Source organism: Triplophysa dalaica, chromosome 25 (assembly GCF_015846415.1).
Source record: "Triplophysa dalaica isolate WHDGS20190420 chromosome 25, ASM1584641v1, whole genome shotgun sequence".
In the NCBI taxonomy this organism is placed as follows: Eukaryota; Metazoa; Chordata; class Actinopteri; order Cypriniformes; family Nemacheilidae; genus Triplophysa; species Triplophysa dalaica.
This window is the reverse complement of record NC_079566.1, coordinates 14,791,357-14,803,496: the sequence shown is the minus strand read 5'-3', so window position 1 is coordinate 14,803,496 and position 12,140 is coordinate 14,791,357. Positions and strand designations below refer to the sequence as shown.

At 38.3% G+C, this 12,140-nt stretch overlaps 2 protein-coding genes across 3 annotated transcripts; both read right to left on the bottom strand.

Annotated features, from left to right (window-relative positions):
• Window positions 1–1,509: 1,509 nt before the first annotated feature.
• Window positions 1,510–4,940, bottom strand: LOC130415654 (CD209 antigen-like protein C). 2 transcript variants are annotated; one of them, XM_056741497.1, is made up of 8 exons: window positions 4,876–4,940; window positions 2,864–2,986; window positions 2,683–2,772; window positions 2,507–2,578; window positions 2,344–2,409; window positions 2,106–2,254; window positions 1,874–1,986; window positions 1,510–1,782 (listed from the first exon to the last, which is right to left on the bottom strand). In XM_056741497.1, exons 3-8 carry the CDS (start codon window positions 2,723–2,725, stop codon window positions 1,620–1,622), a joined length of 606 nt encoding a protein of 201 aa, XP_056597475.1. In that variant the 5' UTR covers window positions 2,726–2,772; window positions 2,864–2,986; window positions 4,876–4,940; the 3' UTR covers window positions 1,510–1,619. The 2 variants fall into 2 exon arrangements, with proteins under 2 accessions (XP_056597475.1, XP_056597474.1); XM_056741496.1 differs by lacking the exon at window positions 4,876–4,940 and adding an exon at window positions 4,337–4,488.
• Window positions 4,941–9,505: 4,565 nt separating this feature from the next.
• On the bottom strand, window positions 9,506–11,023 carry LOC130415214 (CD209 antigen-like protein 2). Its single transcript, XM_056740759.1, has 6 exons — window positions 11,020–11,023; window positions 10,648–10,740; window positions 10,065–10,228; window positions 9,866–9,978; window positions 9,636–9,746; window positions 9,506–9,524 (listed from the first exon to the last, which is right to left on the bottom strand). Exons 1-6 carry the CDS (start codon window positions 11,021–11,023, stop codon window positions 9,506–9,508), a joined length of 504 nt encoding a protein of 167 aa, XP_056596737.1.
• Window positions 11,024–12,140: the final 1,117 nt, after the last annotated feature.

Sequence of the window (12,140 nt, the reverse complement as noted above, 5' to 3'; positions counted from 1 at the left end):
ATATGGAATTAATATCTGTCCACCTTTTCAGTCAGATCATCTGTTATTTAAAATAGCACAATTAAACAATTTTTAATAACATTTTTGTTGTACATTCAATTACAATGTTGTGTTACGATCTGTTCTGTGTTCCCCTGTTATTTTGGACTTTTAGGTTACTTCCTGTTTGCGTATCCTGTTTGTAGTCTTGTAGTCCTAGAAACAGTATGACTCAATCATGAATGTTTTTTGTAACTCCTGTTGTTTCTTGAGTGAACATTAGAAGGCGTCTTTCGGTTGTGTTGAGAGAAATTTACATTTGCAAACATTAACACTCTAAACATCAACCTCACAGTGAAAGGATCAGACATAAGATCATTATTTGGAAAGGTTTGATCATTCAAATATAATGTAATGTTTTATACCGATGTCACAGCAGAATGAAGCCACACACTCAGATTTCTAGATTGTGATGTTTAGGGTATTTTTATGCTTGAATGAGATAACTAATAAGAGTTTAATAAGGCAAGGGCAGATTGACAGACGGAACGGGAGATTGACGGGAGATTGACAGACGGATCGGTGCAGCTTCTGCAGTAATGCGGTCGCTGTACCGGTCTGTCGTGGTGAAGAAGGAGCTGAGCCTCAAGGCGAAGCTCTCGATTTACCAGTCAATCTACGTTCCTACCCTCACCTATGGTCATTAGCTGTGGGTCATGACCGAAAGGACAAGATCCCGGATTCAGGCGGCCGAAATGAGCTTTCTCCACAGGGTGGCTGGGCGATCCCTTAGAGATAGGGTGAGAAGCTCGGTCCCTCGGGAGGAGCTCAGAGTAGATCCGCTGCTCCTCCACATCGAGAGGGGCCAGCTGAGTTGGCTCGGGCACCTTTTCCGGATGGCCCCTGGACGCCTTCCCAGGAAGGTGTTCCGGGCATGTCCCACCGGGAGGAGACCCCGGGGAAGACCTAGGACACGCTGGAGGGACTATGTCTCCCGGCTGGCCTGGGAATGCCTCGGTGTCCCCCCGGAAGAGCTGGAGGAAGTGTAGGGAGAGGGAAGTCTGGGCATCACTGCTTAGACTGCTGCCCCCGCGACCCGGCCCTGGATAAGCGGTAGAAAATGAATGGATGGATGGAGGCAAGGGCAGTGCAGTCTTATAATATTGTGTGTGCTCTTTGTATACCTTTGGAAACATCTGTTTTTGTATATTCATGTATCAAACATCTCACTAGGCCTGCTAACTAAGCTAAAAACTACTTATTTGACCTCATTAAGCACTTGCTTCGGTTGCTCTAGTAACCGTTAAAAAGAAACCTGCAGTAACGGACGAGAGATGGATGACGTGGGCTCCGGTGTTTTGGCTTTCTCTTCCGAAAGTCGCTCAACATTTGCCTTTAGTTGAGCAATTCAGCCAGTGCCAGATCTCACCAAGCCACCATTGTAATGAATGAGATCATGTCGCTCTTTCACTGCAAGTTGCTTTAACTTTGAATGTATACAGTATAAGCCAGCAAAAACTAAAAGCTAAATGTTTTGAAGAAAAACTTTATTCGGACATTAATCAAAAATGGATATTTGTGTTTTGTGTTAATAAACTGGGCTTACAAAACGCCTCTTTTTCTATATATCTGGAAGTAAATTAATTTTTTTTTTCACAGATAAACTTTTTCTGCTTTTTGCAAGAACCATCAAACCATGTGTGTAAATTGCCATTGCTGTCTCCCAGACTGCCACAGTTCTCTCCGGACGGATCCTCAACTTTCCAGTTATCAGGTTCTTTTTGCCCAGATCCGAACCAGAACCTTTATGAGAAAAAATGTATTTCTATTACAGGCCACATTGCCATTGAAATATTTATATACTGTATAAGCTGCATAACAGCAGCATTCTTACTCTACTCCTGTCTCTTCAAGAGTTTGGTTATCAACCCAAACCCACCGGCCCTCAGTGTCCAGATCATTAAGACCGATCCAGTGAGTCTCTTTAATTTTAGACACCAGAAAATCCTAACAGGTAAAACTCAAATGTCAGAAAAAATATCTTTGATAGAGGTAAAAAAATATTTTGAGACATCACAGTACTAACAATATTAGACCAGTTCTTTGTTAGCATTTCTCTGGTTCACCTGTTCTTCTTGGCTTGTGATGGTGACCAGGTCGGCTCCTTTCGAAATGCACACATCACGACTCTTTGACCAGTTCTGTTTATCAGCACTGAAGTAAATCATTCCACGACAAACTGTCCAACCATCCTTTGAAAGATGGCAAAACTGAGCTGTAAATAATGAGTAAGATATGTTAGTCATTAATAATAGTTTGGTTGAATGTGTAAAAATATGTATTAACGACGGATGTGAAACTCACCGCTGTAAAATAAGGATCTAAGTCTGTCAAACTTGTCCTTGAATTCAAGAAGCTCTCTTTCAAAAACTGGTACAGAAATAACAAGACACAAATGCGCTCAAAAGACTGACCTGTGTTAAGACAATAACTTTATATTGTGTTGTAAATTGTGTTTATCATTTACCTGTGTAAAATGACAGTTGATCTCGGACTGTGGTGAAATTGGCTGTAAGTTCTTTAAGACTTTTCTCCATGACTGCAGAGGCAATAAAGAATATGCTGACACAAGATACTATTGAGACATTTTCACTCACATAATCATTTTACACATATTTTTGTATAGTTTACATTATATATTACTTGTGTTGTTAATGTCTTGATCCGACAGCTGCATTAAGACCATGTTGTACTGTACTTTCCATGATTCAGAATCTGCACGCTGATTAAAATCTGATTAAATGAAGTGCAAAAGCAAGTGTGTTAAGAGTTAAGAAGAAACAAGTTTTTCTGTTTGAGTGAAAACCTAATGATTTATACTCACATAGGACCCCCAGAACACAAAGACCCCCAACAGCAAGAACAACAGAGACACAGAGAACTATCAGGAGAACTTTAGTCCCTTTAGACGGAGTAACAGCTCTCTCCTGATGAACTGTGGGACTACCTGAAGTAACATGTAATGATTCATAAAGTGATTCATGTAAAGTTCATATATAGCTGTTGGAATTTATCTGCCAGCATAATTCCTCATTAGCATAAAAATGCTCCTTTTCTTCTTAATACATGTACACATGTGCACATTTTGAGTCTTTTGCACACGCATATTCCTTATTTTAAATGTAGTTGCCCGACAAGCACATGCAGTGCAACACTGTTTTTATCGAGATAAAAATATTTCAACTTTTCAGAATGGTGCACAAGCTCCACAAGTGCCACCGATATATACAGTTACCGTGAAGATGTAGACATAGGTGATCACAGCATAAATAAATCTAGATAAAGAGTTATTGCAAAGTACTTTATTTTAAGTGCATATAGAACTAAACCATAAATACATTGACCAAAATAATAAACGCAACACTTTTATTTTGACTCCATTCTTCGTGAGCTGAACTCAAACATCTAAAACTCTTTCTACGTACACAAATGGCTAATATCTCTCAAATATTGTAAAAAATACTTTATTATGAGGTAGTCATGGATTGTTCTAAAACTAAATTGGTCAAAGAATGATGAAAAAATCCATCATCATTTTTACCATTTCGTGTTTGGATTTATTATTTGGATTCTTCCTTGTGTTTGTTTTATCCCCTTGAGGGAAGTTTTTTGGTTCGAGTTGTTATTCAAGTCATCGTGTCTTTCCCCCATAGAGGATGTTTTTTTTTTCTTGTTTTATAATAAAGTCTTTTCTGTTACCCCTAAACTGCCTGCGTTTGGGTTCTGTCTGCAAAGCGTGATAACATGAACATAATGGCCTTTTACTCCACAACGATTCACACAGGATATGTTCTTGTGATTACGCAACTTTACACAGAACAGGCAGGAAGAGCTAATGGTACAGTTATAAAATGAAATTAACTTTTGAAAAACCTAATAATACAGCCATTTTAGATACTTGGGATGCAGATGGGTTTACCTGTTCAGTTTGTTTACCTGTTTTTATTTTAAACATTTACACACAATGTTTTGGTCATTTTTTATTATCATTTTGTTGAATATTTATTGTCTACGTAAAGTACTTCAGTTGTCCAATGTCTATGAAATGTGCAACATAAAGCATAAACATTTTAGTGTTTATGCTAAAATACAAGTTTTATAAAATGTCATTAAGCGTCTCTAACATTGCACATGTAAATTAATAACCAATGCTTTAAATGATCGCTGACGTCGCTTAACTGACTGCAACAGTCTCCCCATCACAAAATTAAGCTTTCTGTAACTTTAGTTGAACCACTAAAATAAACTGTTATTAATAATATCCTAAATTAAAATAGTAAAAGATTCATATTTATACCTTTGCAGTGAGAGTGTTTGTTGATTGACGAATGTTTGAAATCTGTATTTTCATAGATTGCTTCCATTTTACCGACCCGACAGAAAAATGATTTTCAGAGAGTGAACTTCATAAGACACACAGGAAATGAAGTCTAGCAGTGGGAGGTTTCTGATGACTCGTTTAGTTCACTCACTGGTTAGTAGATCAAATATATTTGAAGATTTATTTCTACTGAAAAGTTTTCTATAAAAATGCTTTGAAACAATGTATAGAGCGAATTAAAACATTTACTGGCTTCTCATTGAGTGCATTAAATGTATTTGCTCATTTTGAGAATGTTCTGAAGTGTTTATTGTAAGTTGGGCTTGGAGGAGATGGCTTAAATGCCTGGCCATTGGACAGTCAGTAGTCCTTTACCTCTTAAAAAGTTGTCGTTGAATGTTGTGCACGGATAAATCATTATAATATCACTTCAACACTGTGTTAAACACTTAAAATTGTCCTGTTTGATTTCATGGTGATTTTAAAGGGTCTTCAGATAAAATATATTTGCTTACTGTTCACTGGATCTGCTGGGATTGAAACATTGTGGTGCTAAATGTCATGCAGACTACCAGCATCTAACAAACAGTAAACACATAAAGAATATAAACAGACATGTCTGCACAGAAATCCATTAAAAAAACAATGAGAAAACAAATGAGTTTTTCACAGGGTAAACTCAGCCTGTCAGTGTCATCAAACAAAACCCAAACCACTGTCACACTGAACAAATCTAATAGTCACGTGGGTGTTAGTCATATTGACCAGACCATCATTTTCAGTAGAGAGATTCATTTAAATGAACGACAATATATAATAATATCTTAATGAAGTAAGCATTTATTATAACATCTATAACGTTCTCTCATTTAACATTAACACTAAGGCATTTTGGTGAAGTCTTTTTAAACAAATAGTCTGTGGTTGTGGTCGAATGCGTGCGCTGTCTGCTTCTCTCTTCTGCATAACCTTTGTGCACTATACCTTATGACAGTCTTTTGTAAAAGCATTTCCAATAAATACTGGTTAATAATGTATTTTTAACATATCCATCCCACCCATAGCTAAAAAGACACACTATGTCCATTCTTTTCTATAACTCATATTTCATTAAAGAAATATGAATCTGATGCCTCTGACAAAACTGACTCATTATTGACATAACGGCTAGTTTTGATCAGATCGAAATGGAACGGAGAGTCAGTGTATCCAGGGGCATGTTCGAGTTCAAACCGGTGCACAACGGTTTATTACGGTTTCCGGGTTGAACGACATGTTTCCTGGAAACGGTTTAACCCTTAACAATGCCAAAAGTTAAATGTAAAATGTTTTGCCTTACTGTTTAAGACGTTTAAAAATCACAAAACCTATTTACTACATCTGCCTGCTAAGATTAATTAAATGTGACACATATTGTAGACTGTTCACATTTAAACACCACATATTTAATTTAAGGTGCAGCTGCTGCCGTTTATTCAAATAACAGATGTTGGCTAACACAAAGAATTGTTGATCATCTCTAGCTACGAAGGATACTCCTCATGTGTCCTCTGAATTCTTGTGAAAGTCGCTCACATTAGAAGGGTGCATATGGAGTGTCCTACTTTCTTTTATTAAATGAGACAGCCCCGATGACGTAGCACACTTCAAATGAGAACTGAGGACACAGCCTTCCGAAACCAGACACAGCCACAATTTTCCCTTGTAAACTGAATCCCTGATAGACGATTAAATTGTTTAACTGCAATAAAACGTGCCAACCAACACCGCTAACGTTATCGCGTCCGATCTGTCGTTATGCTGCCAAATCTGAAACAAGACCATAAGAGCAGCACTCGCCTGGTTCCAAACACACCCCCATCGTGTCTGACCACCACCCATTGCTTCAATAGAGGGTCATTTAGTTTTTTGGGAATGTTTAACCTGCAAGATCAGTGATCAGGGCCGGATTGGGACTCATTTTCAGCCCTGGAGTTTCATGCCTTAGACTGGCCCACTTTAGTTCACGACTGACTAGATTTAAATAATGATAATTAAAACCTCAGAATATAAGTCTGCAATAGCGCACTGTTCTCTACAGCCTTTTAATTCATTGTATTTTTCAAAAATATTATAATTTCCAATTCAGTGAAAATACAGTAGCCTATGTTTTGCTTCACAGTGAAGATTTATTAGAACAGTAAATAGAAGGACAGTATCAGAATCTATTTTCTTTAAGAATTAGTGTTCATAAATATCCAAACATTGCAATGAGGAAAAAAATCTAACAAAAACATAAAACAAAATAAATTAAAAAGATTAAAAATAAAATGTATTGCACTGTCAAATGACACTATAATTTCTTTTTCAATGATACGGCTGCTTTACAACTTCAAATATTTTTCACAAATATGAGAGCATTAGTTAAATAATAAAAAAAGTATTGCACTGTTATCTGACTTTTGTTCACAGTGTAACTTTCTAATGATTGTTTCATCTCTTTTTCCTCTGAATAAACGCCTGTTTATACACGAGCCTGGCTCCTTTCCGCGAGCCTCCGCTGTCCACGCGCGCAACTCCCCAAACGGACGAGACGTTTATACTTGACGCGTTCGCCGTTGAGATATTCTTTGAAACAACAGGGGGCGCACAAACGAAATCGTCCTGTAAATCCGCAGGAAGTAGAAGAAAAATAGGAATTTAACCGGAATTACGTCAGATCATTCAGAATGGCAGCTGCTCGACAGGGAAACGTAGGAGATTTTGTGTTGTTGCTACTATCAAAAAAGGGCTAAAAAGGAGATGGAATATTCACCCGCTGCATGCCAAAAATCGTGGAGATGTAGAATACATCGCTCTTGTGAAGCAGATGTGTGTGATGGACGTTGAAATGCATTTCGAACTATTGTTTGTTGATTTAATAAATTTTTTATATCAAACTTTTTGTTCACTCTTTCATTTCTGTGCATAATGCAGACACATTTCTACATATTGTTGGTTAAAGACTGCTAAATGTACATTGCCATAGATTAACCTATTGGATGTCTTTATGTTATATAAAATGAGAAGATATAAGAACTGTTCAAAAGAGCAATGTTTATAAATATTGTTTTATTCTGAATACAATATAAAACAGACACATTGACCTGTACAGGCGTACATGTTCACCCAAAATCTCTTCAAAGCTTTGATGTTGACTGCGGCGATGCGCGAACTGTTCGCTCGAGTCACAAAAAATGTTGAGCATCCGGCCACGCGAAATGAGCTCGCGCTCACCCAAAGCGAACTCCGTTAAATTACCGGCCGTCTCGTCGTCTTCATTTGTTTTGATAAAAAATGTGGTCAGCCTAGAACATTTGGCCGCGTCAGTTTCCAGAGCTTTCTTCATTTTATTCTGGCCTTTTCAGCACCGTCTTTGCGCTTTCTGTTATCCATTTTTATTTCTGACGGTTTTCTATTTAGAGCAACGTGCAGTGTCGGGGGCGGGGCCAGGGAGTCAAAACATAATCACGTCATCATTAACCCTCAGGCCACACTCAGTGTGGTTGCGAAAAAACATTAAATAAAAAAGAGTGGGGCTGCGGTAAAATAATAAATATAAAGATTAGGGCCGCTGTGAGTGCAGGCAGCCTAGGAACAATAGCATCCACATTTCAACCATGCCATGACAACACCGGCCCTCACGGCCAAAAAAACAGATCGGCCCATCGGGAATTCTCCCGGTGCTCCCGATTAGCCAATCCGGGCCTGTCATTGATATAGCTATGTTGGCCACAAAGAAGGACCGCTAGGGTCCATGACATTAGCTAACAACACAGTTGACTTTCCCTTCCAATGACGGCATACCCCAAAGTTGAATATCCATTACAAAATTCACTTCGATTTTTACCACTCCAGGCTTTTAAAGAGTCTCCGGAGTTGGACGATAAAAAGTTGATGAGTTAGTTGTAGATATTAGAATCCTGCAGGTCAGGAAAGCCATCTGTTTCTTTAGTGATACCTTTAGCTCATATCCATATAGCTTTCCTGCAGCTCAGTGGTAAGAGCATTGCGTTAACAATGCAAGGTTGTGGCTTTGATCCCAGGGGATTACAGATACCTAAGTATAAATGTATAGGATGCTGCAATGTAAGTCCCTTTGGATAAAAGCATCTGACAAATGCATAAATGTAAATGATACACATTGAAAGCTCCCCTGGGGCATTATGGGATCTTTTATGTTTAATTTATTAAGTTTGGCTGTGAACATCTCCATGTGCTTTGAATTGAAGAGCAAAGTAAACTCTGTTGCCTTGAAACTTATGGTTATCAATCTGAAATTAATAATTTCAGATTGGCTCCCGGCTATTCTTGCCTGCCATCATGGCGGTGTAAACAGAAAAGGTCACGTGACTGCCGGAGCTCTATAGACCAATGTTCATGTACTGAGCTAGTCTCAAATTCTGCCAGCAGGCAAACACAAACATGAAGTGTTTGTCTGAACTCGCAGAATGTTTTGAAGGATAACGCAAATTTCTTTTCGAGAGAACGCAATTTTCTAGGGAGAATGCAAAGGTTTTGTGAGATAACGCAAAAGTTTTAAAACATATTTTTTTCCTCCTCATATTTTTTACACCACCATGTCCTTAAGTGACTCCTCACGCCCTTACCTGTTATAAAATTCACTGTAACCCACTGCTTCTTGGGGCTTATTGCATTTACACAGACGGCCATATCGTTTTTGGGATGTCTAACTATATTTGGAATCATTTCACAGATTTGCTAACATTCAGAATTTGCATTAAGGTAAGAACCGTAGGTTTCACTTTATTTTACAGTTCCCGTTTAATTAAACATTTAAGAACTGAGTATTAATATTTAACTACATGTGCTTACTGTACGGTTAGGGTGTGCTTATAAACCATGTCATTACGCAAATAACATTGAGGGTAGAATAAGAAACACTTTTCAAAGAAAATAAGAGTCACAAATCATCCAATACACACAAAAATGTAGCAGTCAAGAAATCACACAAAACAAAGATTAATGAAGATCAAATCTGATTAAAAAGAAGCTTTCTAAATTGAAGCAGTCGATTAGATGCTCTTCAAAGCGTGAAAATGGGAGACATGATTATCTAAATATATAGAGTGTGATTTCAGGTGTAATTACAGTTTAAAATGTTTGTCAAACGTCACACTGCCAGCTTAGAAAGCAGAACAAGAAAGATGTCTACTTTTCCTTGTCACCCAGGATGGGGATTGAATGATTTTTTTCACAGATAAACATAAAATTTCGTTTGCAAGGAACATCAAACCAAGTGTGAAAGATATCCCAAAATGCTATAGAAGCACAGTTCTCTCCTGATGGATCTTCTTTATTCCAGTTATCTGGTTCACTTTGCCCAGATTCTCTCTTGTGCCAGAACCTTAAAACGTGAAAACAGGCAATAAATCATCCTTATAGTTATGTTTATACACATAACATATAAAGAAAACATATCTGTAGTGTTTATAATGCGCATATATAAATATTCAAAGTTCTTACTGTACTCCTGTTTGATTAAGAATTTGGTTATTCACCCAAACCCACCGGCCCTCAGTCTCCAGATCATTAAGACCAATCCAAAAAAACTCTTTAGCTTTAGACACCAGGAAATGCTAAAGCAGAGCATTTATATTACAGTAAGTGCACTTAATGAAACAAAAAATAAAACCCTTTTAGTTTGCAGGTCTCTCAGACTCACTTGTTCTTTTGCATTGTTTATTATGACCAGATGAGCGTCTGAAGCTAGACATAACAGACGACTGTCAAAATACGTCCGCTTTTCAGAGGAGAAGAGATAACAGTGTCCATCATGTTCTGTCCAGCCGTACTCACAGGGTTCACATGAGTAAGATCTGATGAAATCTGAAACACAACATTTAGAAAATGGTGTTATAATAGCACCATAGTCACTATGAATACCATGAAACTGGTATTTGTGGTGTGTTGATTGCAGGAAGTTGATATATTTTAAAGCGCTTTTATATTGTATTAGACTATAGCCCTTAGATTACATCAATGGCTGTGATCTGACACTTGGTGTTGTTGGTCAGAAGCAGGTGGTATAAGGAAAGCAGGCTTTCTAAAGCAAGTTTTTTAAAGCTTCAATTTGGACAGCATATGGATATTTATAAGAGTAGCAGTATTTTTGGTTTGTACTTCAAAAGATTTCTAAAATTATTTCCAAAGTAGGAAATGCAAGAGCCTGCAAGTCAAATTCTCACATGTAGACTTATTAAAATATATACACGGAGTAAAGATCATTTAAAGTCATTTATACTCACACAGGACCCCCAGAACACAGAGACCCCCAACAAGAAGAACAACAGACACACAGAGAACTATTAGAAGAACTTTAGTCCTCACTTCTGCCGGACCTGGAATTAAAAATGACATCTTAAAAAGGACGTTTTTTATTTGACATAGTTGGTTATAATATTCGCACCTTCATATTTTTACATCCTTTGTATTTTATGGCAAGTTTCAAATTTATATAGCGGAAAATCTGGCACAATGTAATTCACTTTAACACTATATAAAAACATATTTTTGACTTATTCAACCAACATGCAACATGTTTAGCATGAGAGTCTTTAATTAGAGTTACTTATTGTATGCACACAAAATGGAAAAATAATATGTGTCCTTTTAATTACCCATTGTCCAAACAAAAAAAATCCTGAAATGAATAAGAATCCCTGCGTCCGAAATCACTTAATCCATACTATATAGTATGTGAAAATGAGTATGATTCGTGAACAGTATGTTCGAATCCTCAGTATGTAAAAAAACATATGCAAGAAATATACTTGTCGTCTACTTCTTGTGGATCAGATGGACACTTCTATATCCCATGATGCCATGGGAGCTGAGCAACATTCAAATTTCTAAAGTTAATAAAATAAAATAGTGGAAAAGTTTAATTTGTATAATTTACACTTGGGTCTTGTTGCTTTTTTTTGCAAATCCATGTCCTTTTTGAGACGGTACAATAATCTCGATTTATTTCTTCTGTTAGGAATTTAATTATCTAAACTGAATCCTCTTAATATGAGGTCGAATTATTAAAATGACAAGAAATTCCTGATTTATTACAGACAGAAAGGATTTTTCTTTTTTATAAACTACAATTTAAACCAACTGTCCATCCATCCATCCATTTTCTACCGCTTATCCGGGGCCGGGTCGCGGGGGCAGCAGTCTAAGCAGGGATGCCCAGACTTCCCTCTCCCTAGCCACTTCCTCCAGCTCTTCCGGGGGGACACCGAGGCGTTCCCAGGCCAGCCGGGAGACATAGTCCCTCCAGCGTGTCCTAGGTCTTCCCCGGGGTCTTCTCCCGGTGGGACATGCCCGGAACACCTTACCGGGAAGGCGTCCAGGGGGCATCCGGAAAAGATGCCCGAGCCACCTCAGCTGGCCCCTCTCGATGTGGAGGAGTAGCGGATCTACTCTGAGCTCCTCCCGAGTGACCGAGCTTCTCACCCTATCTCTAAGGGATCGCCCAGCCACCCTGCGGAGAAAGCTCATTTCGGCCGCCTGTATCCGGGATCTTGTTCTTTCGGTCATGACCCACAGCTCATGACCATAGGTGAGAGTAGGAACGTAGATTGACCGGTAAATCGAGAGCTTCGCTTTGCGGCTCAGCTCCTTCTTCACCACGACAGACCGGTACAGCGACTGCATTACTGCAGAAGCTGCACCGATCCGTCTGTCAATCTCCCGCTCCATCCTTCCCTCACTCGTGAACAAGACCCCCAGATACTTGAACTCCTCCACT